The 24,468-nt window shown below is 47.3% G+C and overlaps 3 protein-coding genes and 1 long non-coding RNA gene across 7 annotated transcripts in view; 1 reads left to right on the top strand and 3 right to left on the bottom strand.

Annotated features, from left to right (window-relative positions):
* LOC147580061 (uncharacterized) overlaps window positions 1-24,468 on the top strand; it is a 100,779-nt gene that overhangs the window by 64,432 nt on the left and 11,879 nt on the right. The gene's annotated exons all lie outside the window — the stretch shown is intronic.
* Window positions 482-3,170, bottom strand: LOC112855266 (cathepsin G-like). The gene is made up of 5 exons (XM_025918846.2): window positions 3,041-3,170; window positions 2,124-2,271; window positions 1,548-1,683; window positions 1,126-1,380; window positions 482-726 (listed from the first exon to the last, which is right to left on the bottom strand). Exons 1-5 carry the CDS (start codon window positions 3,093-3,095, stop codon window positions 553-555), a joined length of 768 nt encoding a protein of 255 aa, XP_025774631.1. The 5' UTR covers window positions 3,096-3,170; the 3' UTR covers window positions 482-552.
* Window positions 15,802-19,664, bottom strand: LOC112856499 (granzyme H-like). 3 transcript variants are annotated; one of them, XM_025920080.2, is made up of 5 exons: window positions 18,822-19,664; window positions 17,601-17,787; window positions 16,960-17,095; window positions 16,502-16,759; window positions 15,802-16,073 (listed from the first exon to the last, which is right to left on the bottom strand). In XM_025920080.2, exons 1-5 carry the CDS (start codon window positions 18,874-18,876, stop codon window positions 15,918-15,920), a joined length of 792 nt encoding a protein of 263 aa, XP_025775865.2. In that variant the 5' UTR covers window positions 18,877-19,664; the 3' UTR covers window positions 15,802-15,917. The 3 variants fall into 3 exon arrangements, with proteins under 3 accessions (XP_025775865.2, XP_086566153.1, XP_025775866.2); XM_086710027.1 differs by having other exon boundaries at window positions 17,601-17,761; window positions 18,822-19,658; XM_025920081.2 differs by having other exon boundaries at window positions 17,601-17,748; window positions 18,822-19,654.
* On the bottom strand, window positions 20,612-23,470 carry LOC112855450 (mast cell protease 1A-like). Of its 2 annotated transcripts, none has more exons than XM_086710025.1 (5): window positions 23,286-23,470; window positions 22,163-22,238; window positions 21,798-21,933; window positions 21,340-21,603; window positions 20,612-20,982 (listed from the first exon to the last, which is right to left on the bottom strand). In XM_086710025.1, the coding sequence occupies exons 1-5, from the start codon at window positions 23,428-23,430 to the stop codon at window positions 20,710-20,712; spliced, it is 894 nt and encodes a 297-aa protein (XP_086566151.1). In that variant the 5' UTR covers window positions 23,431-23,470; the 3' UTR covers window positions 20,612-20,709. The 2 variants fall into 2 exon arrangements, with proteins under 2 accessions (XP_086566151.1, XP_025774901.2); XM_025919116.2 differs by having other exon boundaries at window positions 22,163-22,313; window positions 23,286-23,466.

The following is a 24,468-nucleotide window of genomic DNA, read 5'->3' as shown; positions in this document are numbered from 1 at the left end:
TCCAGTTTTATCTTTTTCCCCCCAAATGACTACTATCTCTTTGTTCCAATACCATCTATTGAAAATTCATTGTTTCTCAGTGATTTGAGATGCCACCTTTATCATGTATTAAATCAAGCTTTGTATTGAATTTCAATTCTGTCCCTTTGGTCTCCCTGCCCTACACATAGCACTGGCATACAGTTTTAGAGTCTACTTTAATACCTAGTAGGGGAATCTCTGGTAGGGTGAAGAGTAGAGAGCTTTGCCCTGAGAAAAGATATGTCTTTCCACCCTTCTCCCAGGTGGTGGGGGGAGGAGAAATGAGGGAATGGATGGCCGGGAGGAAGGAAGTAGCTCATCCTGATCTCCAGAGTGGTGTGGGAGGGGTTAATTTGTCCTGGGGAAGAACCCCACTTTCCTGGAGGAGCCCAGACTCTATCCTGGCATGTGCTTGTTGTGTACCGAATGATGTTTAATGAACCCATGAAAAGTCAGTTAATTCCACTCTAGACATGGACATTTATTAAGGCTCTGGCCACCCCCTCTGGAGCCGCCCCAGAGCAGAATCAGTCACAGCGGTGTCCAGGTCTGGTTCTGCCGCTTGAAGCGTTCCATTGTTCTGGTTATCCAGTTCACGAAGCTGGACACCCTGGTGAAGACTGCGGGAGGAATCCCCCTCCTGTCTCCATAGGAGACAATCCCCTCGGCCACATTGTTACATATCAGGGGGCCTCCGGAGTCCCCCTGTGGACAAGGAGAGGAAAAGACCTTAAACCAGGCCTCTGGGCTCCTGCTGCCCTAAGGCCTGGCTCTCAGAGAAAGCAGGGGCGAGTGGGGGGAGGATGGAAGGGCGGTGGAAGTACGGAAGTCAGCCTTCCGGTCTTTCCATGGTTGGGCTTCAGGCCTGGCTAGAGTTACTGTCTCTAGCTCAACCCAAGTCAAGGTGCCTTTGCCTTCTCCAGGAAAACACTGCACACGTATATGTTGTGTGCCCAGTGCTCCTCCCGTTACCCTAGAGACCAGATTGATGGGAAAAGACCCTACCTCCCTCTACTCTGACCCCTCCAGACTGACGCCGTGGGGAATAGCCTGTTTCGACTGCCCAGCCTGTCAGGCAGTATTGGCAGATGCCCATGGCCTTACCAGGAAGGCGGACTTCCTCGAACTTGGGTTTCCCACACAAATTTGTGTTTGGCCGGTGTAGAAACTGAAGCGATTGCGGCACCTGCTATCCCTCTGCACGGTTAGCTGCACCTCATGGAGTCTGTTTGTACTCCTGCTCAGGCTCACCAGGCCCCAGCCTGCCACGGTGCACACGGCCCCAGGTCTCAGTCTGGCCTGTGCCTGAGGCAGAGACACTGTCCTCACAGCTTCACTCTGTTGGATTCTGTTTTCCAGCTGGCAGGAGAAGGGGAGGGGGCACTCAGGGGCGGTGCGTGCAGCACACCGTCCCCACCCTGCGGCTCTGCCCCTGCCTCCTCCTCGGCCTCCCAGGATGGCCAGGCCCCCCTGCACTGGGAGTGGACTGGCTCAGCAGGAGAACTGGAGGGTCGGGTGGGCCGTACCTGCAGTAACATGATGTCATTCACGTTGCTCTGTTGATTGTATTCAGGGTGGCGGATGGCTCTGAGCACAGACCTGTGCTGCTGGGTTCTTTCCTCCCTCCTGATGTTGTGGGCCCCCAGGATGACGGTGATAGGACTGCAAAGGAGAGGTGGCCTATGGGTAGGCGTGAGCCTCAGGAGCTCAGCCCGCAGGCTCTGCAGGCCAGGTGGATGGCCCAGGGCGGCAAGACTGCAGCCGAGGGAACTGAGGGGACAGGAGGGTTTCAGGGGCCGAGTCCTCTGTGCTTCTCCTCAGCCCTGAGCTGAGGGTGGTGGGGGACGCAGTGACTGAGCCTTGCTTCCCCTGGAATAAGTTGAGAAATAGCTTGAACTCCTATTTTGAGCCCTACTGTGTGCTTTCATCTCCTCCTCCTACTCTTTTTGATCATGTCCTCCTTTTCTCTTCATTCACCCTGGCCCGTTCTCCACCCCCAAATCCCACTCATCTCTTTTTCCCCTTCATTGCTGGAAGCTTGCTTTCACATGGCTGGTCAGGGGCTCTCCTGGGCCTGCGGTACTGGCACACGAGCTGCTCACCTTCCCCAGCAGTGAGCTGCCGTCAGCACAAAGTCTTCTCTCACCAGGAAACCCCCGCAGGTGCTGTACCCCACTGGAGTCTGGATTATAAGAAAAGCCATGTAGGGGCGGGAATGAGGCCTGGCCTCTTGGCCTCCGATGATCTCCCCTGGAAGGAAGCATTGCGCACTTATCTCTGTGCTTGCTGACCCCGTGGTGTGGGCATCAGGGTGGTGGCTCCAGAAAGGCTGGCAGGTGAGGAGGCGGGAGACATGAGGGAGTGGAGGAGTTGCGGGTGAGAATTGGGTTTGCAGGGCACCACACATTGGGGTAGGACTCCCGGGTTTGGCAGGAACCACTGCTGGCTCCCCATCCCAGACCTGAGCTCCCTCCCAGCTCCCCGGAGGATAGCTCTGGTTCCAGGCAGGGTCAGATTCAGGCTCCCACCATGAGGAGAGGTGGTCTGCTGCTGGGTGGCAAATCTGGAGCCCTCTGGGGTGGCCTCTTCCGAAGTTCCCTGGTACTTTCTTCCTCAGGGAGCTTCCCAGGTCCCTCTGAGGCCTCCTCAAGGTCAGCGCATGAGCAGCAGGGGACTGGTTTTTCAGATTCTAGACATGAGCTGATGGTATTGTTATTGCTGCATCCTTATTTCCTAGGCTCGGACACACGGACTGCAGAATGAATCTAGAGAGCACATGTATATCACGTGTCCTTTGTGCTGGCGGCAAGTCCAAGGGTTTCATGTACACCAACTAACTTAACTCTCATTGAACTCTAGGAGGTACACACTGGTATTCGTCCTAGTTTATAGATGAGGAATCTGAGGAACTGTGAATTCAAATAACTTGCCCAACGGTACAGAGTTAGGAAGGGTCTAGGCAGTCTGGCTCCAGGGTCTGTGAGAGGGGTCGGGCCTGAGGTTGGGGGTGGTCACTTACCTGCCCCAGCCCCGGGGGGTAGGAGAAAGGCCATCAGGAACAGGAGCAGCTGCATCTTCTTGGGAAGACTGCCCCAGTCAGATGCCGCTGCCGCTCTCACTTGCCAGACTTGTACCCCCCAAGAGAGGAAGGAAGTCTGGGGGTGGGGGCTCAAGAACAGTCCCGTACTCCTGCTGGTGTGACAGGTTTCGTCACCTGTGGCTGCCCAGGAAGCTTGCCCACCAACTGCCGGTGATGTGGGGGGAAGAGAATAGTCCAAGCCAACGCTGTCCTGCACAGCTGCTGAGTCAGTGCTGGCAGCAGAAATGGGCCCCTGGGGTGACAGGGAAGGGGGCTTGGGGCCCTGTGTCCCAGAACCCTAAACCCACCAAATTCAGTAATATCCCAACAAGGCAGGAAAACTGGTAGCTGCCTATCTCCTCTGTTTCCTGCCTTTCCAGGATGAGAGCCTCAGTCCTTTGGCACTTGAGTTCTTCAAATGAATGCACATTTCCTAGATTGCTTATTTATTTATTTTAATTTTTTTTTAGGGAGAAAGTGCATGAGAGTGGGAGAGAGGAGCAGAGAGAGGGGCTGTGTGTGGAGCCTGACGTGGGGGTAGATCCCATGACCCTGGGATCATGACCTGAGCCAAAATCAAGAGTTGGATGCTCAGCCAACTGAGCCATCCGGGCACCCTCTAGATTTCTTCTTTAAGTCATACTTAGTAAGGTGGGGCCATGGGTGAATGAAAGATGGGTGTGGTGTGGTGGGGGATGTGGTGAGGACGCTAGGAATAAGTCAGAAGAGGAGGCCAAAGAGTGAAGAGGAAGCCTGCCTATCTTTACCCTTTGGTCCCTGGACCCCCTGCTGGCACCTTTGCTACTCCTACTTCTTTCTAGAGGTTGTGGAGGCAGATCAAATAGCTCCCTCTCTTGAGTGGGTAGAGTGCACTGCCAGGGAAGGAAAAGGGCAGAACAAGGCTCTGCCACTGATAATTACTTTCTCAGGGCACTTGAGCCCCAACAAACTCTCCGTGAAAATTATCACACAGTTGAGAATTTCTGTTTTCCTGCTTCCTACTTAAGGTGAGGACCTTTTTGTCCCAGAATGCTCCCTGCACACAGAAAAGACCTAGAGACGTAGTTTTGTTGAGAGCTGTCAGACCCTGGCTGAAAAACAACGAAGATCCTTTTCATCCATGATATGAGTCCAGTTAACTTAATCCCCGTTCTTTGCCCCCAGGGGCTTCTAACAAGGGAACGCATGCTTGCCGTGCTCCCTGTAACACATAAAGCACCACCTACAATACATAAAGAACATGCAGTCCACGTTGAGAAGAAGGCAGTACAGAGTAACACAGACACACTTAAAAATACTTAGAAGATTCTGTGGGTGCACAGAAAAACATTGTAATATAGCATAATTTTTGCAAAAATGTCAGAATTAAAAACTAATACAATTCTCAAACTTTTATGGATATGATGGCCCCATTTGAACGTCTTATGAAAATTAAGAATCCTCTCCTTATATACAAATATACATGATTTTCACAGCTGCAAAGAACTTCATCCTTCTCTGATACATGCTTAATGATGGCAACCTTGTGAAATTTCTTTCTGCATCTAGAAAGAACTGTGTAGAGAAAAGAGAAACTATTATAAGGGCTTTATTAGTGCCTTAGCTTTTGGGACAATTTTAATTTATTGCTACTTAAATGTTTTCAACACTTTAAAAGCATTAGTCTATGGGAATGCAAGCTGGTGCATCCACTCTGGAAAACAGTATGGAGGTTCCTCAAAAAACTAAAAATAGTTTTTTTTTTTATGACTATGACTCAGTTTTTTATGACCCAGCAATTGCACTACTGGGCATTTATCCAGGGGATACAGGTGTGCTGTTTCGAAGGGACACATGCGCCCCCATGTTTATAGCAGCACTATCAACAATAGCCAAAGTATGCAAAGAGCTCAACTGTCCACCGATGGATGAATGGATAAAGAAGATGTGGTATATATATTCAATGGAGTATTACTCAGCAATCAAAAAGAATGAAATCTTGCCATTTGCAACTACGTGGATGGAACTGGAGGGTATTATGCTAAGTGAAATCAGTCAGAGAAAGACAAAAATCATATGATTTCACTCATATGAGGACTTTAAGAGACAAAACAGATGGACATGAGGGAAGGGAAACAAAAATAATATAAAAATAGGGAGGGGACAAAACATAAGAGACTCTTAAATATGGAGAACAAACAGAGGGTTACTGGAGGGCTTGTGGGAGGGAGGGATGGGCTAAATGGGTAAAGGGCATTAAGGAATCTACTCCTGAAATCATTGCTTCGCTATATGCTAACTAATTTGGATGTAAATTTTATTTATTTTTTTAATTTTTAATTTTTTAGAAAAATTTTTAACGTTTATTTATTTCTGAGACAGGGATAGACAGAGCATGAACAGGGGAGGGTCAGAGAGAGGGAGACACAGAATATGAAGCAGGCTCCAGGCTCTGAGCTGTCAGCACAGAGCCCGACGCGGGGCTAGAACTCACGGACCGCAAGATCATGACCTGAGCTGAAGTCGGCCGCCCAACCGACTGAGCCACCCAGGCGCCCCTGGATGTAAATTTTAAAAAATAAAAAAATAAAGTTAAAAACAAACAAACAAACAAACAAACAAACAAACAAACAAACAAACATTAGTCTAACTCTTTTAAAAAGGGGAAAAGGATAAAGACCAGCCTGAGGGAAAAAGGGGAGTAAAATGTATGCTCCCAATGATCTACATAGAAATGTGGACAGAAGAGTTCATGAACAGCGACCTAGGATTTCATGCCAACCTTCCCACGAGAAACAACCCCAAGCAAACCTGTTCAAAATATCCCAAACCTTATAAGCCTCAAAGAACTGCCAATGCAGGAGTGTTTATCACGCTAAAAAGGAAGGAATAATGGGCGTTAGGTGGCTACTATTGTTCTGAGGGAATTTACTGAACCTACAAAATTCAAAGCTCTGCTTTGATGGCCACATAAGGTGAAGGGTGTAGAAATCAAAGACCAAAACCCACACAACCAGGTCCAACCAGAGACACTCCTCACAATGAGCTGGGGCATTAAAAGTCTATACTCTCAAAGTAACAAAGAAGAGGTAATGAGCTCATCCTTGCAAGTGATTTAATGAAAGATTGGAATTACTTGGACCTTTCATGGAATCTCAGACCTTGAACTTGCATTGATGTGGTTATGGACTGTGTCCCAAAGTGCCTGATGGAATCAAATGCAAATCTAGAGGAAATTCACTTAATTCCAGGGTTTGATTTATACCTAAAAATTATTTTTCAAGTAGAATGACAAGCATATAGTCAAGTATAAACAAGAGGATAAGCAAAGAGATAAGACAACAGAAGTAGGAAATGATAGACAATAAGAACAGAGAACAAATTTAATTATTGGGATAAGTGTATTAGAATAATAAAATATAGATAATAAGACAATTATGCCGAAATAAAAACAAGCTTTAAAAAAGCTGCAGGGAACATGAATCTTAAAAAAAGTGACATAACATTTGAAAAAGTGAAAAATGTAATAACCAAAATTAAAGTCACAGTGGAAAAACTTAATAACAGATTAGACAAAGCTAAAGAGAATTACTAACCTGAAATGGCTCAGAAAAAAGTGTTAAGAATGCAACATAGACAGACCTAAAGATAAAAATATAGAAAATAATAGAATTAGAAGATTGTACATATATTTACTTGGAATTCTAGAGGAAGAAGAAAAAACAAGAGGTCATATAAAATAGAATAGTGGCTGAGATTTTTAAAAAGTTGATGAAAAATATCCAACTAGAGGTTAAAAAAAAACTTCAAGCAGAATAATACAAAGAAATTAATACCTAGAAATCATTGTCTTAAAGAAATGGCAGAAATCTTAAAAAAAATTTTTTTTTTATTAATTTATTAAGTCAGCTCCATGCCCAATGTGGGGCTTGAACTCTCAACCCTGAGATCAAGTGTTGCATACTCCATTGACTGAGCCAGCCAGGTGCCCCAAGAAATGGCAGAAATCTTAAGAACAATCAGAGAAAGAAAGATTACTTTCAAATTAATACTGGATTTGAGGCTGACTCCTTAGCAGCAGCAAAGAGTGAATACTCTCCAGGAAGAAACAACTTCATAGTCATTTGGGAAGATTTTAAAAACACATCCTTTCTTAAAAAAATTTTTTTTTTAAGGTTTTATTTTACTTTTGAGGGAGAGAGAGAGAGAGAGAGAGAGAGAGCGCGAACAGGGGAGGGGCAGAGAGAGAGGGAGACAGAATCTAAAGCAGTCTCCAGGCTCTGAGCTGTCTGCACAGAGCCCAATGTGGGGCTTGAACTCACAAACCATGAGATCATGACCTGAGCTGAAGTCGGAGGCTTAACCGACTGAGCCACCCAGGTGCCCCTAAAAACCAAAACTTTTAGAAGATAAGATAGAAGAATTAATTTTTTTACAAACTTAAGGTAGGGAAAAAAAACTTGAAATAGGACATAAAAAGCCCTAATATAAATTATAATTACAAAGGAAAAAAATAGATAAATTGATCTATATAAAAATTTCAGAAATTCTGACCACTAAAGCCACTATTAGCATAGTGAAAAGTAAAGCTACAGAATGGAAGAAGATATTATCAATAACTGAGAAAGGGTTTGTATTTGGGAGATACATGTGTGCATATTTGTATATAAAAGTCATATTTATATATAAGCCATTGGAAAACCATTATGTAATTTTGAAAATCTACATGAAATTGACAAATCCTCAGAAAGTTTAACTTAATGAAACATATTCAAGAAATTTGCATTTTCTTATAAACACTAAATAAATCGTTCAGTTGTCAAAAATATTCCATTAAGGGCAGCTATAGACTCATATGGCTTCACTGGAAATCTCTACAAAATATTCAAAGAATACTACACAATTTCTTCTAGAGAGTAGATGGCACCTATCTCCTTTATGAGACTAGCAAAATGTTGAGGCCAAGCCCAATGAAGACAATATGGGAAAGAAACATTACAGGCCGTATCAGTTCAGAATATTGATGCAAACCAAATCAACCAATTAGTAAAAAGATACCATGACCTTCCTAGGAATGGGGAGGGATTTCATTCAAAACTCAGTTGCTGAAACACGTCACATTGATTGATGGAACAAGAAACATATGAATCTTCACTTGAAGCAAACCAAGGAAAACATTTGCCAAAATTCACCCTCATTATTAAAAAAAATTTTGGTAATCTATGAATAGAAATGATGGCTTTAATCCGGTAAAAATTATCCACAAAAATCTCACAGCAGTCCTTATACTTAAGGGTGAAATGTTGAATTCTTTTTGTTCAAGAGCAAAACAATACAAGGACACCTGAGTACCCATAATTATCATTTCTCTTCAACATCAGACTGGAGATTTTAGCGAGTGCAGTTAGGCAGGAAATAGAAGTGAAAGTTATGGGGAACAGGAAAGAAGGAAACAAAACTGTCATTGTTTGAAGATATGATAGTGTACATAGAGAATGCCAAAGAATGGACAGATAGATTACCATAATTAATAAGATAGTTTAACAGATTTGTTAGACACAAAATCAATTTAAAAATTAATCACATTTCTGGGGTGCCTCGGTGGCTCGGTTGGTTAAGTGTCTGACTCTTGATTTCCACTCAGGTCATGGTCTCACAGTTTGTGAATTCGAGCCCTGCATCTGGCTCTTGCTCTGTCTGCCTACCTCTCTCTGCCTCTCCCTCACTCTCTCTCTCAAAATAAATAAATAAATGTTAAAAATTAATCACATTTCAATATAGATAGCAATACTGTTAGGAAATGAAATTTTGGAAAAGGTAATATTTAAATGGCATGAAAATGATCAAATAACTAAACACAAATCTAAAACAAGATGTGCAAGATGTCTTTGGTGAAAATTATAACATTGCATTAAGAGACACTTGACAAAACCCAAACACAGAGAGATTCTATGTTTGTGGATTGGAAGACTAAATTAAAAAAAAATTTTTTTTTTAACGTTTATTTATTTTTGGGACAGAGAGAGACAGAGCATGAACGGGGGAGGGGCAGAGAGAGAGGGAGACACAGAATTGGAAGCAGGCTCCAGGCTCTGAGCCATCAGCCCAGAGCCTGACGCGGGGCTCGAACTCACGGACCGCGAGATCGTGACCTGAGCCGAAGTCGGACGCTTAACCGACTGAGCCACCCAGGCGCCCCTAGAAGACTAAATTTTATAAAAATATCAATTCTCTAAAAGTGATCTGTAGATTCATTGTACTCAAGAAGTATTTCATACAGCTTAGTCAGTTCTAAACATGTGTGGAAAAACAAATGGCTAATAGCCAAGACGCTCTTGAAGAATAAGATGGGAGGTCATGCTTTTAGCAAATAAAGCCATAGTAAGGAAGATGGTGTGGTAGCGATATGGGCACAGGAACATAGACTGATGGTCTGGGAATAGAGATCCCATACACATTTGGGCACTGACATACACATATGGACACATGTGATATATGGACACTTGATTTATAATGGAGTTTGAATGGCAAAGCAGTGGGGAAAAGACTATTTTCTTGTTTCTCCCTGATAAACACAGCCAGGACAATAGATGTCTTTATGGTGTCCCATAGACACCCCCCAAAATAAAACATGACCTTTATCACATACCATATCCAAAAATCCATTTTCAGTGGATTATGGATCAGAGCATAAATAAAGATTTGAAAATATAATATAACAATATCTTCACAATAGGTAAAAATTTTAAATCATATGCATAAAAACACTAATCATAAAGAAAAGGATTGATGAACTGATACATTAAAATCAAGAGGAAACAAAGAATAGGTAGAGGGGGCAAAGATGCTTATAACACACATAGCACTTACATTCCAATTATGTAAAGAACTTCTATAAATCAATAAGAAAAAGACAATTCAATAGAATAATGGGCAAAAGACTTGAACAGCTTCATCTCGAAAAAGAAAACATCCAAGTGGCCAACACACGTATGAAAAGATGTTACTCTCAGTAGATACCATAGAACCAACCAGTTTAAATCACAGGGAGATACCGGTTACAGTCATCAGGTTGGCTCTTTTCCTAAGTATATATTCTAGAGAAGCATATGAACATTTCCACCAGATACATGTCCAAGAAGGTCATAGCAGCGTTATTCATGAAAGCCCCAGACTGGAAACAGCAGTAAGACTCATCAACAGCAGCACAAACATCAAATCGTGGTATAGTTATATAATGGAATATTGCATATCAATGAAAATAACTAATACCACATGCAGTCCCACAAATAAATCTTACAGACGTAATGTTGAGAGAAAAGTCCCTGAAGGATTACATTCACTGTGAAAATGAAACTATTTTGGATAGAAATGCGTCCATAGGGGGTAAGGGCATGATGCAAAGCAGGGAAGTGGTTATCACAAAAGTCACAACAGTAAGTTAATTCTGGGGTTGGAGGGCAGAGAGGGTATTTTTAGCAGGAAGAGACACATGGGGGCTTTCTGAAATTTGGCCAGCATTCTTAAGTGTATATATATTTCATGTGTGTATATTTTGCAATAAAAATTTCTTTTTTTATTAAAAAAATTTTTTTAACATTTATTTATTTTTGAGAGAGACAGAGACAGAATGCGAGTGGGTTATGGGCAGAGAGAGAGGGAGACACAGAATCCGAAGCAGGCTCCAGGCTCTGAGCTGTCAGCACAGAGCCCGACGCGGGGCTCGAACTCACCAGCTGTGAGATCATGACCTGAGCCGAAATCGGATGCTCAAGCGACTGAGCCACCCAGGCGCCCCTGCAATAAAAATTTCTTAAAAGTCGGTTTTCCAGTGGTTGGGGATTAGAGAGACCATTTGGACAGAGAATGGAATGTCAGAGAATAAATGGGGGCACATATTTTTTTTAATGTTTTGATTTTCCCTTTTAATAAAAATTGTGATATTTGAACAAACATGACTCTGGTACATTTCACAATATTCCTAGCTGGTTACATCTACATTTGACTGTTTTATTACATTTCCGTCAGTTACAATTTTTTTCTCCTCTGGGATATTGGGACATTAAAGTAGGATGTCTCCCACCTCCTCCCTGGGCCCCATATACTGCCAAAATGCAAAGCTCTGGGCAGGCAGTTGCCTGCTGAGGCTGGGACACTTCCTCTCCCTCCCTTTGATGCTGCTCTGGTCAGAAACCAATCTGGTTGTCCTTGGCATTGTAGGAGACCAGTGTACTACTGAGAAGTTCCGGACATTCTTAGGGCTGCCCTAATATCACAGTTAGAAGGACAGACTAGAAGCTCCTTGGGAAGTTTCTACTGGTGAGCTGGTGATTGTTTTATGGAGTGCCAGCCCTGGGAGAAGTCTGTTTCTTCACTATTGTCTTCCCACCACATATGTCTGCTGGGAGTGAGGCACTTTCTTGCAAAGAACTGGCCCTTGTTTTGGTCTAGTAGGAAAGAGCAGGTGACAAAGGAAAGTCAATGGGATCTGCATACAATCTCCCCATCAGCGTAGTTTGAGGGAAAGAAGGACCCAGAAACCCTGGATGTGGCAGAGGAAGACTTGAAAAGAGGCTCAAGGACCTCAGTGTCTCCTGGAAGAAAAGCACACTAGTGAGATGGAGTGACTGGCCCTGGGGCCTTGGGTAAATGTGAGAAAGAGGTGGAGGTGGACATATACCTTGAGACTCTCTTCCCAATTGCTCAGGCCATCCAACTATTCAACAATAGGAGCTCAGTAATATTAATTCTGATATATTCATGGAATGAAATACTATCTGGCCATTAAATAGCATGTTTTGGAAGACTGCTTAGTGGCATGGAGCACTTTGCATCACCTAATAGTAAGTGGAAAAAGTAGAATATGATGTGGTGTATGCAGTTTGATACTAATTCTGTTTAAAAAGAGCAACAGCCAGAATAATCATTTTATGACTCTTTTTTTTTCACCTTTATATTATCCATTTTTTTCTGTCATCAGTGTGTATTAGTTTTATAGGCAGAACAAAATTTAGGGCCCATGATCCTTATAAACAGCAAACACTATAACGAATTGTGGTAGAGGCGAGCTAGCAGTTTAGCAAAACAATTTCCTTTTCTTGCAGAGGACCTGGGTGAACCCAGTCATCCAGCCTCACTTGAGGTGAGGTGTGACTGTGTGATTACTGTAGCAAATGGGGTGTGAATGGAGATGGTGTTGTACCTTTCAGACCGGCCTATAACGAACCTCTACCTGGGTTCCACTTGGATGAACAAGAGGGACTTGGAAGACATCGTTAGGAACTTGAGCCTGGTTTCCTTAATCATGGGCACACATGTAACTTTTGTCCCAGCTGGGATACTTGAGAGTAAAAAGGGGCATTACTCAGCAGGAACACTCATTTTGGACTGTGGGTGAGTGAGAAACAGGTTTCCATTGTGTGAGTCACGGAAATGCTAAAGTTTATCTGGTAGAGTAGTTAGGGTTGTCTTAACTAACACATGTATCAACTTTTTTTTTAAAATAACTTGCCTATTAATGTTTTTGGCTTAGTTTTCTTTCTTTTGTTTCCTTAGCCTAGTTTTCTAGAGCGGTGGACAATGTAGATGTCAATGGCTGCATAATACATAATATAAATGTGCCATATTTTACCATTTCTCCATTTTGGACATTAATAGTAATTCCAATCTGAGGTCCATTATTAAATAATGATGTGATTAATGAACACCTTTTGAATAACTTTCCTACACACGTGCACACACACACACACACACACACACTTTAAACCTTATATAGGATTAAGTTCTAGAAATAAAAATCACAAAAGCAAGAGAGAGAAATAGGTGTGAACTGACTTCAAAATTTTAAGGGAACGTCAACAGCAGCCCAGTCTTCATGATGCTACCGTCATTGTAAGGCAATAGTTTTTCTTCCTAACGTATGTCATACTGTGTCAAGTGCTTCTATCAGGTGTAAGGGAAAAACTGACCCATCAGGCTCTGTCTTTCAAGGTCACACACCTCTGCCCCTGGTGGTGGATGTCCTTGGTTACTCTGCCCTTGGCTCAACCTTGCATCCTGGGGCTCCATGGAGCTCTTCATGGCTGACTTTCTGAGGTCTCTACATTTCTTAGGTGTGATGGCTTCTCCTCAGAGTGTTGTTTTTTACTGCTGTGCCCAGAGCTGTCCCCTGGTCATCACCTTCTACTGTTCTCTTGCTCACCTCCATACATGCATTCAGCTTTAATCTCAACTGTGCTATTGCTTTGTGCTGTGAGCTCCAGGGAAGACTTGGCAAATGGACATAGGGACAGTCTTGTGTGAAACATTGGCTTTTATTTGCTTTTCACTTTTTTTTCAGTGTACTGGATTTTGTTTTTCACATCTATGTTGTTTGTTTCCTTTTTAGTGAAGTTCTTTCTCTCTCTCTCTCTCTTTTTTGAGAGAAAGAGAGAGAGAGAGAGAGAGAGAGAGAGAGAGAATCTTTTTTTATTTTTATTAAAAAAATTTTTTTTAATGTCTATTTATTTTTGAGACAGAGAGAGACAGAGCATGAGTGGGGGAGGGTCAGAGAGAGAGGGAGACACAGAATCCAAAACAGGCTCCAGGCTCTGAGCAGTCAGCACAGAGCCCAACGCGGGGCTTGAACTCATGGACCGCGAGATCATGACCTGAGCTGAAGTCGGACGCTTAACTGACTGAGCCACCCAGGCGCCCCGAGAGAGAGACAATCTTAAGCAGGCTCCATGCCCAGTGCTGAACCCAACCCAGGGCCTGATCTCACCACCAAGAGATCGTGACTTGAGCCCAAATCAAGAGTTGGACACTTAACTGACTGAGCCACCCAGGTGCCCCAGTTCTTTCTCCTTTTGATATGGGTCCTACTTGATTCAGTGTTTGTCTAGTTGTTCAGCTATCGTGAATTTGTTCTGTCACATTCAACTCACTAGTTGTGGTGTTTGAAGGATATGGGACCCTAAAATAAGGTTATCTGGTCACAATGAACTATCTTCCACCTGAAATGTGGCATTTCATGGGTCTGTGGACTAAAGTTCATGTCTTCTACATGTGAAATAAAAATAAGCCTGCCTCTTCTCCCTCTCTCCCTCCCTCACTTCTGGGCATGGCCTCTATCGTGCATAGATTACAAACCTGAGGACCTGTGAGTCTCCCACTTTCTTCCAACTTCACATTGCCCTTCTGGAACCAAACAAAGTCATGCCTGTGAAACTGTGATGTGCGATTCAGATAAAGTTTAGGGATGTCAATTATTTTCAAGACAAGTTTTCTTGGGGCACCTAGGTGGCTCAGTCGGTTGAATGTCAGGCTTCGGCTCAGGTCATGATCTCATGGTTCATGAGTTCAAGCCCCATATCGGGCTCTGGGCTGATGGCACAGAGCCTGCTATGGATCCTCTGTCCCCCCTATCTCTGCTCCTCGCCAGCTCATCTCTGTCTCTCAAAAGTAAAATAAACATTGGGGTGCCTGGGTGGCGCAGTCGGTTAAGCGTCCGACTTCAACCAGGTCACGATCTCACGGTCCGTGAGTTCGAGCCCCGCGTCGGGCTCTGGGCTGATGGCTCAGAGCCTGGAGCCTGTTTCCGATTCTGTGTCTCCCTCTCTCTCTGCCCCTCCCCCGTTCATGCTCTGTCTCTCTCTGTCCCAAAAATAAATAAACGTTGAAAAAAAAAATTAAAAGTAAAATAAACATTAAAAAAAAAAAAAAAGAGAGACAAGCTTTCTTGTGGATTCTAAAAACAGATCCATTTATGCCAAACTGAACTGCTTGGTGGAAGGAGAGAAACCAGGGGAATTTAGGAGAAATGTCTCATCACTGTATGTTTCCCAATGGCAGGAACAGAGCCTCTTATATGCTTGGCACAAAGAGATCAAATTTGATCTGGTGGATGGCAATGTGGTACTTTACAGTCCAGCAGCCTGGAGCCCTCTGCCTCACAAAGCTGCCATAACCCAGGGTACCAGCAGGGGGAGTCTGGGTCCTGAGACTAGGCCAGGCTTAAAGGGGCTGAACTACTGAGTGAGTGACTCCATAGGCTATAGTAGCTAAGCTCCTGGGGGATGCTGGTTTGGACTGAGGGACTCAGCAGGTCCTACTCCTTGGGAGGTGGGTACTGGCTCCTCTGACAGGCATTGGGTGGGTTGGCAGCTCCAGGTGTGGCAGGATGGAAAACAGAGGCTGTTGTGGGATGGTCAGCCAGGGAGGAAGGTTAACTGAATTTAGTCCTGGGCCCTGGGCAGTGCAGAAAAGTGAAACCTGGGTGGGGCTGGGGCTGCATCTCAGCCTCCTAAGCTGCAGAAAGTCTTGGCTGTAGGAGAAACCTGCCCCCATTGCCCCAGAAAGACCCCCCCTGGAAACAGGAAATGGAATGCTTGTGGCATGGTCCCCTGGAGTTATTCCCTTTCCACTGACCAAATTGTGGGGTTGGTGATGGTGGTTGGCTTAGAGAAGTTATGGCATTTTTATGGCCCAGAAAAGATGATTTTTGGGGAGAGAGGATTGTCCTTTTATAACAGAGTTTAGGCTGAACCCTTGCAGAGGGCTAAGCCCCAAAGAGGTGTTATTGAGAAACTGATGAGAAACTATGCAGCAAAGGGTTTAGGGAGGACCAAGGGCTGGGGGAGAAAGGAGAAAGCAAAACCTGGAAATGACAGCAGAAAACTTCCTGGGGCAGCGTTGCTGCATATTGAAAGTGGTTCAGTGAATAAATAAGACCGCAGCCATACTCGCTCTAGAGATCTATTTATTATGACCCTGTAATGCCCACTCCCCATCCCCCGAGCCCCAAGGGGTTCTTGCCTCTGCCCCAGAAAAGGTGGCCAAGCACAGAGGACAGTTAGCCTCACACCTGCTGAGAGAAGTGCTTCATTATTCTCTTTATCCAGGGCAGGAAGTGTGAGACCTTGTCGAAGACCCCTGGAGGTGTCCCATTCCCGTTACCATAAGAGAAAGTCCCTTGGGCCACGTTGTTACACACGAGGGGTCCCCCAGAGTCCCCCTGTGGGCAGAGAGAGGAAGGACTGGGCTGGTGACCGCACTCCTGGTGGTCCTGCCCTCCCCACTGCCCTGGGGCTGGGGGTCTGTGTCAGGGGGCTGCATGGGAGATTGGGCCCTGGGCAGACCTTGTCCCCTCTCTCGGTCCCTGCACTCCATCCAGGCACTGACTGTTCTTTCCAGCACCACCCAGGCCAAACATTTCTCTCCAAACCTCAGGGAAACACAGGTGACAAGGCTGCTGTGAGGAGACTAAGCCTTCTTCCCCCAACAGGGGACCACTGGAAGGGGTGGGGAACTGAAGACTGGATTTGTAGACCCAGCTGCCCAGGCTCTCAGGCTGAGGCATGAAGGCACAGCCACTCCCATACCCCGGACATCCCTAGGTTCCTCAGCCCTGGGACCTGTCTAGGTAGATGCTGGAAGCCTGACCTTGAAGCTGGTCTTCATCTTCTTCGGGTCTCCTACACAGATCTGGGTGGCCCCCATGTAATAGCCACGGAAGCGGGATCTGCACTCCCGATCCTCCTGCACGATCAGCTCTACCTCCTGCAGAGTGGTTGCTAGAGTGCCCATGGCCATGCGTCCCCAGCCAGCCACACTGCACACCTGTCCCGGCCTCACCCGGTCCTTGCCGTTGGGCAGGCCCAGGGGCCTCACAGCTGCAGTCAGCTTGGCCTTTTTCACCAGCTGATGGAAAGAAGCAAGAGGGGCCAGCTCAGTCAGTGGTCTCTGGGCCCAGGTACTCTATGCGGCTGCCCTGTCTTCCTTCTCCCCTGAGCCACTGAGACTGGTCAGGTGGCCAGGCCAGGTATGAAGGAGGGGACAGGTCCCAGTGGGAGAGGAGACAATGTGGACCCAGGAGAGCGAGGGCAGTGGGGAGGTCTTACCTGCAGTAACATGATGTCGTTGGAGTAGTTCTTTGGATTATAGTCTGGGTGGGGGATGGCTCTTCTCACGGGGATGATCTGCTGGGTCTTCTCCTGCTTCTTGATGTTGTGGGCCCCCAGGGTGACGTTGATGGAGCTGCACGAGAGCAGAGTGGGGCGTGGGGGTGTGGGGTCACAGGACACAGCTCTGCCCAGGAACCAGGAAGGGCAGGTGACAACCAGGGTGGGCAGGACTGGAGCCGAGGGGCACATAGAGGTGACAGATGGGTCCTGGATTCTCTTTTTTTCAATGACACTGAGGGTAGGAGCTCTGGGAGCTCTCTTTTGCTCTCAAGTAATATCATGAAATTACTTAGAGTTTGCATTTTGGTGCTAGGGCATGCTTCCGTCCTCCGCTGCTGCTTTATTTGCCTGGTGTGGTCCATCTCTTCTCCACTGTGCCACTTACTCTCACATCTGATCCACCGACTCCAAAGCTCACCTGTCCTATGTGTCAGCCTTTCTCTGCCCCAGCCACACTCTTAGCTGGCTCCTTTGATGAGCTCTCATAGGCTTGAGTGACTAGGAGCCTCGGATGGCCCCCTGGGCTGCAGCCATGGGGGGGAAGGGCAGGGGTCACCCTAGGGGTCTTTGCCCCTCACCTTCCCAAGCAGTGAGCAGCCGTCAGAACAAAGTCCTCGTTCACAAGGGCACCGCCGCACCTCTTCTTGCTGTTCCCGACGAGAAACTGAACAAATACCATGTAGGGCCGAGAGTGGGGCTTGGCCTCATGGCCCCCGATGATCTCCTCTGAAAGAAAAGGCTGGTGGATGGGGTGACTGGGGGCAGCTGTGGTCAGGAGGGAAAGAGTAAGAAGGCGGTGACTGATGGTCTTCTCAGGTTCTCCTTGTAGCCAGAGGACCTTTCCTGAACCTCATGCCTCAAAACACCCGTGAGAAGGGACAGTGCTTGTTCTCCACATCCTATTTCAGACAAGTGTGTGGGGGAGGTAAGATCTACCTTCAAGATGGTAGAATCTCAGAGGATCGTGGACAGGACTCCCCTGATGCCTTCTTTCTCAGTGAGTCCCCCTGGGCCCGTCTGAGCCTCTGCTAACATCCTGATGGGTGCCATTTTCTAATAAGCTACCTATGGCCTTATGGAGTTGGATTCTCTAATATCGTCATGTTCCAGGGCCTCGCACATCCTAAGGTGTCAGTAGACATTTTTAAGTTGCATGAATGAACAGCTTTCAATTAGCATTTGGCTGAGGTTGGATGGAGAGATAGGGCTGGTGGGATTCAAGGCCGCAGGAATCAGGGAGGGCATCGGCAAAGACAGTGGAGCAGCCGAGGGCCTAGGAACGCAGGGGTGGGTGGCACTGACAATGGGTTACACGGGCCTGGGACTGAGGTTGGGGTACAGTCATCTAGCTGCTGCTGAGATCACCCTCCGTGGGCAGGATGGAGCAGGTGGAGAGCACTGAGAAATTTAATTGGCTTTTAAAGCTGAGTCCAGGGACAACACCCTCTACTGCAGCTGGTTGGTCTGAGCTTACCTTTCCTGGGTTGGAGCGAGCAATTTCAATGCCTGTCTTTTGTAGTTTCATATCTCCTACCAAATGTCTTTCTACAAACAACCCACTTTCCAAGCCATAAGAGAGAGGCTAACCCCTACCAAACCTTCTAGGGAGTACCCTTCCTGCTGGCCATCCTTGTTGAGTGTGTCTGTCGAGCATCAGACCTGTCAGTCTTGGTTTGAGATAGGAGCTGGGGCTCAGAAAATTCCTGGGCTCAAAGGAGGACAATCCAGGGCCGCACTGGGCAGAAGGGTCAGGACTTACAGGATGGGCTCAAGCCTCTGGAATGGGGCTGGTCACTCACCTGTCCTGGCCTCAAGGGGCAGCAGAAGGGCCAGTAAAAGCAGAAGTGGTTGCATCTTCCCTGAAGTTCTGCCCAGGTCAGAGCAGCCTGTCTTTCTTCCTTCCAGAAGTGAAGCCCTGAGGGGAATGAAGGACAGGTGGCTCACTGACCGTCTAGGCCTCCTCGACTTGTGTTCCTGTAGAGCTGGGCGTCGTCATACAAAGTGGTTTTCTTGGGCTGGGTGACAACGGTACTGCCTCCACACTTGCACTCCCACTGCTGAGTCACGAGGTGAACGTGAGAAGAAATAACAAGAAAGTGACGGCTGGGACTGCAGCCCGCAGAAGGGCTGGTACCTCAGAAGCCACTCGGTGACTAAATCGAGACAAAAATGTCTTTATTTCTCGGCTCTTGGCTCTTTTTCCATTCTGAGGAAACCGTGAATAATAACTGAGCTAGCTGGGTGCGGGGACATGAGAGGCATGGCTCCTGAGCTTGAGATGCTGATGGTCACCACGGGCAGACCAAGAATCTGCGCTGAGTGTACCTTTCCCCTCGGTCTAAGCACACTCATCAATGGCAGACATTCAGCAAACCGCTTCTTTTCAGGCTGCCTTCACTTAGGTGGGGGTTTTATTTTATTTTTTTGTTATTGTTTGCTTAAATGTTAATTTCTTTTGAGAGGGAGAGAGAATGAGTGGAGGAGGGGCAGAGAGTGAGGGGGAGAGAGAGTGAGAGAGAGAGAGAGAGAGAGAGAGAGAGAGAGATCCAGGCAGGCTTTGGGCTGTCAGAAAGGATCAGGACTGTGAGATCCTGACCTGAGCTGAAATGAAGGGTCAGATGCTTAACCACCTGAGCCACCCAGGTACCCCTGAGGTGGGTGTTTTTAATTTTTTTTTATGTTTATTTATTTTTGATGGAGAGAGACAGAGCCTGAGTGGGGAAGGGGCAGATAGAGAGGGAGACACATTATCTACAGCAGGCTGTCAGCACAGAGCCTGATGTGGGGCTCAAACTCATGAGCAATGATATCGTGACCTGAGCCCAAGTCACCCACTTAACTGACTGAGCCATCCAGGAGCCCCTAAGGTGGGTGTTTTTATATAAGAGACTTAGTGATGGTTGAAAAATGGGAGAAAAAATTTACTCGATAAGCTGTAAGCTATAGGACACCTTTGAAATAATAGGATACCTTTGAAACACACTTTTTATTATAATAAGTTTCCTTTGGAGACACACTCACACGTACACACACACACACGCACGCACGCATGCACACACTTGCGAATCAGTGTGAGGTGGGAAGAGGCTGGATTAGACCAAGATGGAAGAGCACCTGAAGGTCATTCAAGCCCATGGAAGATGGGTTGCAGCACACCAGAGGGTGCGACCATGGCAAGGCTGTGACAGGCACTTGGGCTAGGCTGGGAGCACCGAAGGGTCCTCTTGAAACTTCTCAGGCTCCGAGCTGCCACCCTGATTTGGGGAGGGAGCGCTGCATGGGGAGAGCTACAGCTCTCCAGAATCTTCTCGCCCATTTCTCTTAGGGTGGAGAAGTGGCCCCCTATCTCAGAGCTTCTGAGGTGGTCCTCCTTCCAAATGGATTTCTTTATGTTGCCATATTGAGGTAGGATGGGGTGGGAGTGTAGGTGTGGGAGGAGGTAGAGGGCAATATGGATGAGATAGAAGGGTGCTTGCTCTAGAAGAGGGTCATTTTTCCCGGGACAGTGTCTCCCTTTTCCCGATGGAGCTAACAGTCAGCCTGGCAGGGGGCTGTGGCGCCGGAAGGTGTATTTGGAAGGAGCTGGGTCTCAGTGCAGCAAAACTTTTTATTCTGGAGAATGTGAACCAATGGTCGCCATAACGAATGAATGTTGTTTTGGTGAATAAGGGAGGAATCTAATTTCCACTAGAGATGGAAGTTTATTAAGTCCCTGGCGGCCTCCTCTCCACCCCCTTTGCCCAGTGCAGTTCTGGCCTCTGCCCCAGAGAAGGTGGATGGATTGATCCTGGAGGCGTCTGAGTCTGGTCCCGGTGGGCTGAAGTGTCTCATTATTTTTTCTATCCAGTGCATAAAGCCTGAAATCCTGGTGTAGACAAGTGGAGGTGTCCCACAGTGTTTTACACAGGAGACAATGCCCTGGGCCACGTTGTTGCACACAAGGGGGCCTCCGGAGTCTCCCTGTGGGCAGAGGGAGGAAAGGCTGAGCCAACCCTTCTTTGGTCCTGCCTCCCTGCTGTCCCTGGGGATAGGTGGTCTCTGTTAGGGGGCTGTGGGTGAGATCAGGGCCAGGGTAGGCCTGTGGCCTCACCTGGTCCTGGGGTTCCAGCCTGGTCCTTACACTCCCTTCCCTCTTCTCCCTCAGAAAACCTCTGCCCATAAGGAGCTGTGGGACAGTCTCTCACCCCTGCTACAGACACAGGGCCAGAGATGGGTTTGGATGGAAAGGCTGAAGACAGGGATATGGCTAGTTCCCACTGCCTCTTCTCAAAGCGCGGCTGTCCCAGGGCTGGGCATGGACAGTACTGGGGATCTCACCTGAAGGGCAGACTTCTTCCTTCTTGGGTTCCCCACACACATCTGGGTGGCGGGGTTATACAGGTGATTGTAGTGTGACATGCATTGCTCATCCTTCTGGATTTCAAGCTCTACCTCATGCAGTTTCTCTGCCCCAGAGGAGCTGTCCATTCTGAATTGTCCCCAGCCGGCCACACTGCACACCGTCCCTGGCCTCACCCTCACATTCCTTTTGGGCAGCTTGATGGGCCTCACGCTGGCATCCAGGCGGGCCTTTCTTGACAGCTGAGTGCCGGAGGAAAGGTATTGTAATCTACCGATAGTCACAAAGAGCCCCAGGACAGTCATGGCATTGCTATCTTCACAGCCCCGGGTCAAGTGGAAGGTCACACTGGGAAGGAGGGAGAAGAATGAGGTCCCAGGGAATGCAAATCCCCCAGGAATAAAGTGCACAAGAACCAGTGGAGCGAGGTCCCTACCTGCAGTAACATGATGTCATTGAGGAAGGTTTCAGAAGTGTAGCCTGAGGGACGGATGATTTCTCTCACGGGGATGATCTGCTGGGTCCTCTCCTTCTTCTTGATGTTGTGGGCCCCCAGCATCACAGTCATGAGGCTGCACACAGAGCAGGGTGGGGGGTGGGGTGACAGGAGGTACAGCCTCAAAGCCGTGGAAGGAACAGGACAGGACAGGAATTGGAGAGTAATTATAGGCAATGGGGCCCTGGGGCTGAGCATCTCTGTGCCCTCTGCTTCTTGGCAGCCCAGGCTGGGCGGAAGTTAACTTCACAGTTAACACCTGAGAGGTGTCACAGAAGGGCGGGGTTCCAGGCGTCCCTTCTTACCTTCCCCAGCAGTGAGCTGCTGTTAGCACAAAGTCCTCACGTACAAGGAAACCCCCGCACTGTTTCCAGGTTTTGTCTGGTTTGTAGATCCGGAGAAATGCCATGTAGGGACGAGAATGAGGGTTGGCTTCATGGCCCCCGATTATTTTCCCTGAAAGAAAAATTCTACCCTGCCTGCTGTGCTCATGAAGCCAAAGGCTGGATGCAGAGAAACTGCGGCAGGTGGGAGTCGGGGTGGTAGAGAGCGCAGTCCCCTCCAGATCCTCTACCTGGATCCTGGAAAATCCTTTCCCTGAATGTACCTACGTCCTCTCTCCCCTTTTGTTTCCCAGACCTTAATGAACTGCTCCTCGTTTGTCATGTTTGGAACGTGAGCTCAAAATGCTCATGTTGTATTGTGGGTTGCATTTGATCTTTGCCAGAGCCCTGCACGTAGTAGGTGCTCAGTAAATGTCTTGGCCGCCTGAAACAATGGTTCTCGATGAGCCTCTCGATGAGGGCTGGTCATGGTTCTAAGTAGCAGGGAATACGGGGCCTGCCAAAGCCATTGTGCCCATTGTGACTGACAAATTACCAGAGGGAACTTGAAACAAAAATGGTCCAACGTAAGTGTTATGGGGACCAGGACGCCACCAACTGTGAGATCAACTGGGTCCTCGACTTCTTTCATGGACAGCATAAGAATGCCAAAGCTTGGAGAAACGAGTGAAGGTTGAGGGTAGATTTTAACACCTTGGGTTAGAAAGTTAGCGGGCGTTACTTTGACTACAGAAGCCGGTCCCCTTCTCCAAGCTGCCCTTTCCTGAGGCATTACTCATTTCTCATTCCTACCTTCCAACCTTCTTTCAGATGCCTTTGTAAAAGAACCCAATTTCCAGATGACTAGGTTAGGACCTGGGAAGGGGATGGTACCCACGGGCCCTCCTGGGGATCAACCCCCTGCCCCACCATTCCTGCTGAGTGTTCATCCCACTTCAGATCTGCCCATCTCTGAGTGAGGTGGGCAGATCTGATGCGGGATGAACACTCAGCAGGGCTTGGATGTGCCTGAGTGTAGCATGTAGGCAGGGCTGTGCCACGGTGGGATGGGGCTGGGCCTCTGCTGGTGGGGACAGTCACTCACCCGCTTCAGCCTTGGAGGTCAGAAGAAAGGTCAGCAAGAGCAGGAGCGGCTGCATCTTCTCAAGAAGGCTGCCCAGGTCGGAGCTGCTGGTGTCTCGTCCTAGTGTCCTCTCCCTGGTGTTCTTCTCTGGTGTTGTGGTATTCATCACATAAGGCTCCTCCCTCTGCCTCCTACTGCTTTCTGATCAAGTCCTGGACTGAGTGAAATAACTTATCAGTCACCCTATCGGTATCCGTAGCTCTTGATCACACCAGCTGAAAACAGGAACCACAGGCTAGAGATGGGGTGGTTAAAAATGTCCCATCAGAGAGCAGCAAGTCCCTGAGCTGCAGAAATCTGAGCTTCATGATGATAGATCCAAGATGTTTCCTCTTCCTTGGCTCTCTTTAGCCCGTCAGGACGATCTTTTACGGAGGCCCCTTTTGAGTGAGACTCAGGGGTATTGGGGGTGAGATTCCTTGCTTCTGGTGGAGGAGACAAAATCATCGGTGACCTGATAAGGATGGTAAAGGCCATGGCTAGAGAGATGGACAGAATGAATGGTGTGGGAGTCATGTTGAAGAGGGCTTGGTCCAGTTACTAAAGAACTGAGTGGTTTAAAACAACAGCAGTGACACCACCACCACGACCACAACCACCACCACCATTTCTTTTTTCCATGAATCTGCAAGTTGGTCAGGGTTTAGCATGGAGAGCTCCCCTTTGGTCCCCTTGGTGTCAGGAGAGGCTTGAAGGTTGGAGGCTGGGATCACCTGAAGGCTCAGTTACCAGTGCCAGTGGTTGGTGCTGGTTGTCTACTGGCATGTCAGCTCCTCTCCATGAGGTCCTCTCATGTAGTCTTTGCATGAGCTTGTTTAGTCTTCCTTGCAACGTGATGGTTGGCTTTCCCAGAGGGAGGATGTCTCCCAAATCAAGCCAGGCAGAAGCTGTGTTCTTTCTTTACCAGACTTCGAAGTCATACGGCATCCATTCTACTAAATTCAGCTTCTTGGGGCAATCAAAAGCCTCCACCCATATTAAAAAGGAAGGGGCATAGAACCCACTTCTGAGGGGGAGGAGTGTTTCAGTCATGTCAGAAGAGCCTGTGGGATGGGAGACATACAATGTCAGTCATAGTAAAGGACAATCTGCCACACGACTTTAGGGGCAGGTGGAGTTGGTCAGAGGACTTGAAACCACTGAT

Source organism: Puma concolor, chromosome B3, assembly GCF_028749965.1.
Source record: "Puma concolor isolate L17-30 chromosome B3, mPumCon1.1.hap2, whole genome shotgun sequence".
NCBI lineage: Eukaryota > Metazoa > Chordata > Mammalia > Carnivora > Felidae > Puma > Puma concolor.
Note: the sequence above shows the minus strand (reverse complement) of the source record. Positions and strands in the feature narration are given on the sequence as shown.

Bases quoted from the DNA above. Each gene is read 5' to 3' on its own strand.
- LOC112855266 (XM_025918846.2), bottom strand. From the start codon at position 3,095: ATGCAGCTGCTCCTGTTCCTGATGGCCTTTCTCCTACCCCCCGGGGCT. The intron at 2,272-3,040 runs GTAAGTGACCAC...GCTTCCTTCCAG, and splicing joins ACCCCCCGGGGCTGGGGCAG to GGGAGATCATCGGAGGCCAA. The intron at 727-1,125 runs GTAAGGCCATGG...CCTTGTCCACAG, and splicing joins CGAGGAAGTCCGCCTTCCTG to GGGGACTCCGGAGGCCCCCT.
- LOC112856499 (XM_025920080.2), bottom strand. From the start codon at position 18,876: ATGCAACCACTTCTGCTTTTACTGGCCCTTCTGCTGCCCCTTGAGGCC. The intron at 17,788-18,821 runs GTGAGTGACCAG...TCCTGACCACAG, and splicing joins GCCCCTTGAGGCCAGGACAG to CTGCCCCCAGTCACCCCATC. The intron at 16,760-16,959 runs GTAAGACCTCCC...TCTTTCCATCAG, and splicing joins ACGACATCATGTTACTGCAG to CTGGTGAAAAAGGCCAAGCT.
- LOC112855450 (XM_025919116.2), bottom strand. From the start codon at position 23,430: ATGAATACCACAACACCAGAGAAGAACACCAGGGAGAGGACACTAGGA. The intron at 21,934-22,162 runs GTAAGAAGGGAC...CTCTGTGTGCAG, and splicing joins GCAGCTCACTGCTGGGGAAG to CCTCATGACTGTGATGCTGG. The intron at 21,604-21,797 runs GTAGGGACCTCG...TCCGGCACTCAG, and splicing joins ATGACATCATGTTACTGCAG to CTGTCAAGAAAGGCCCGCCT.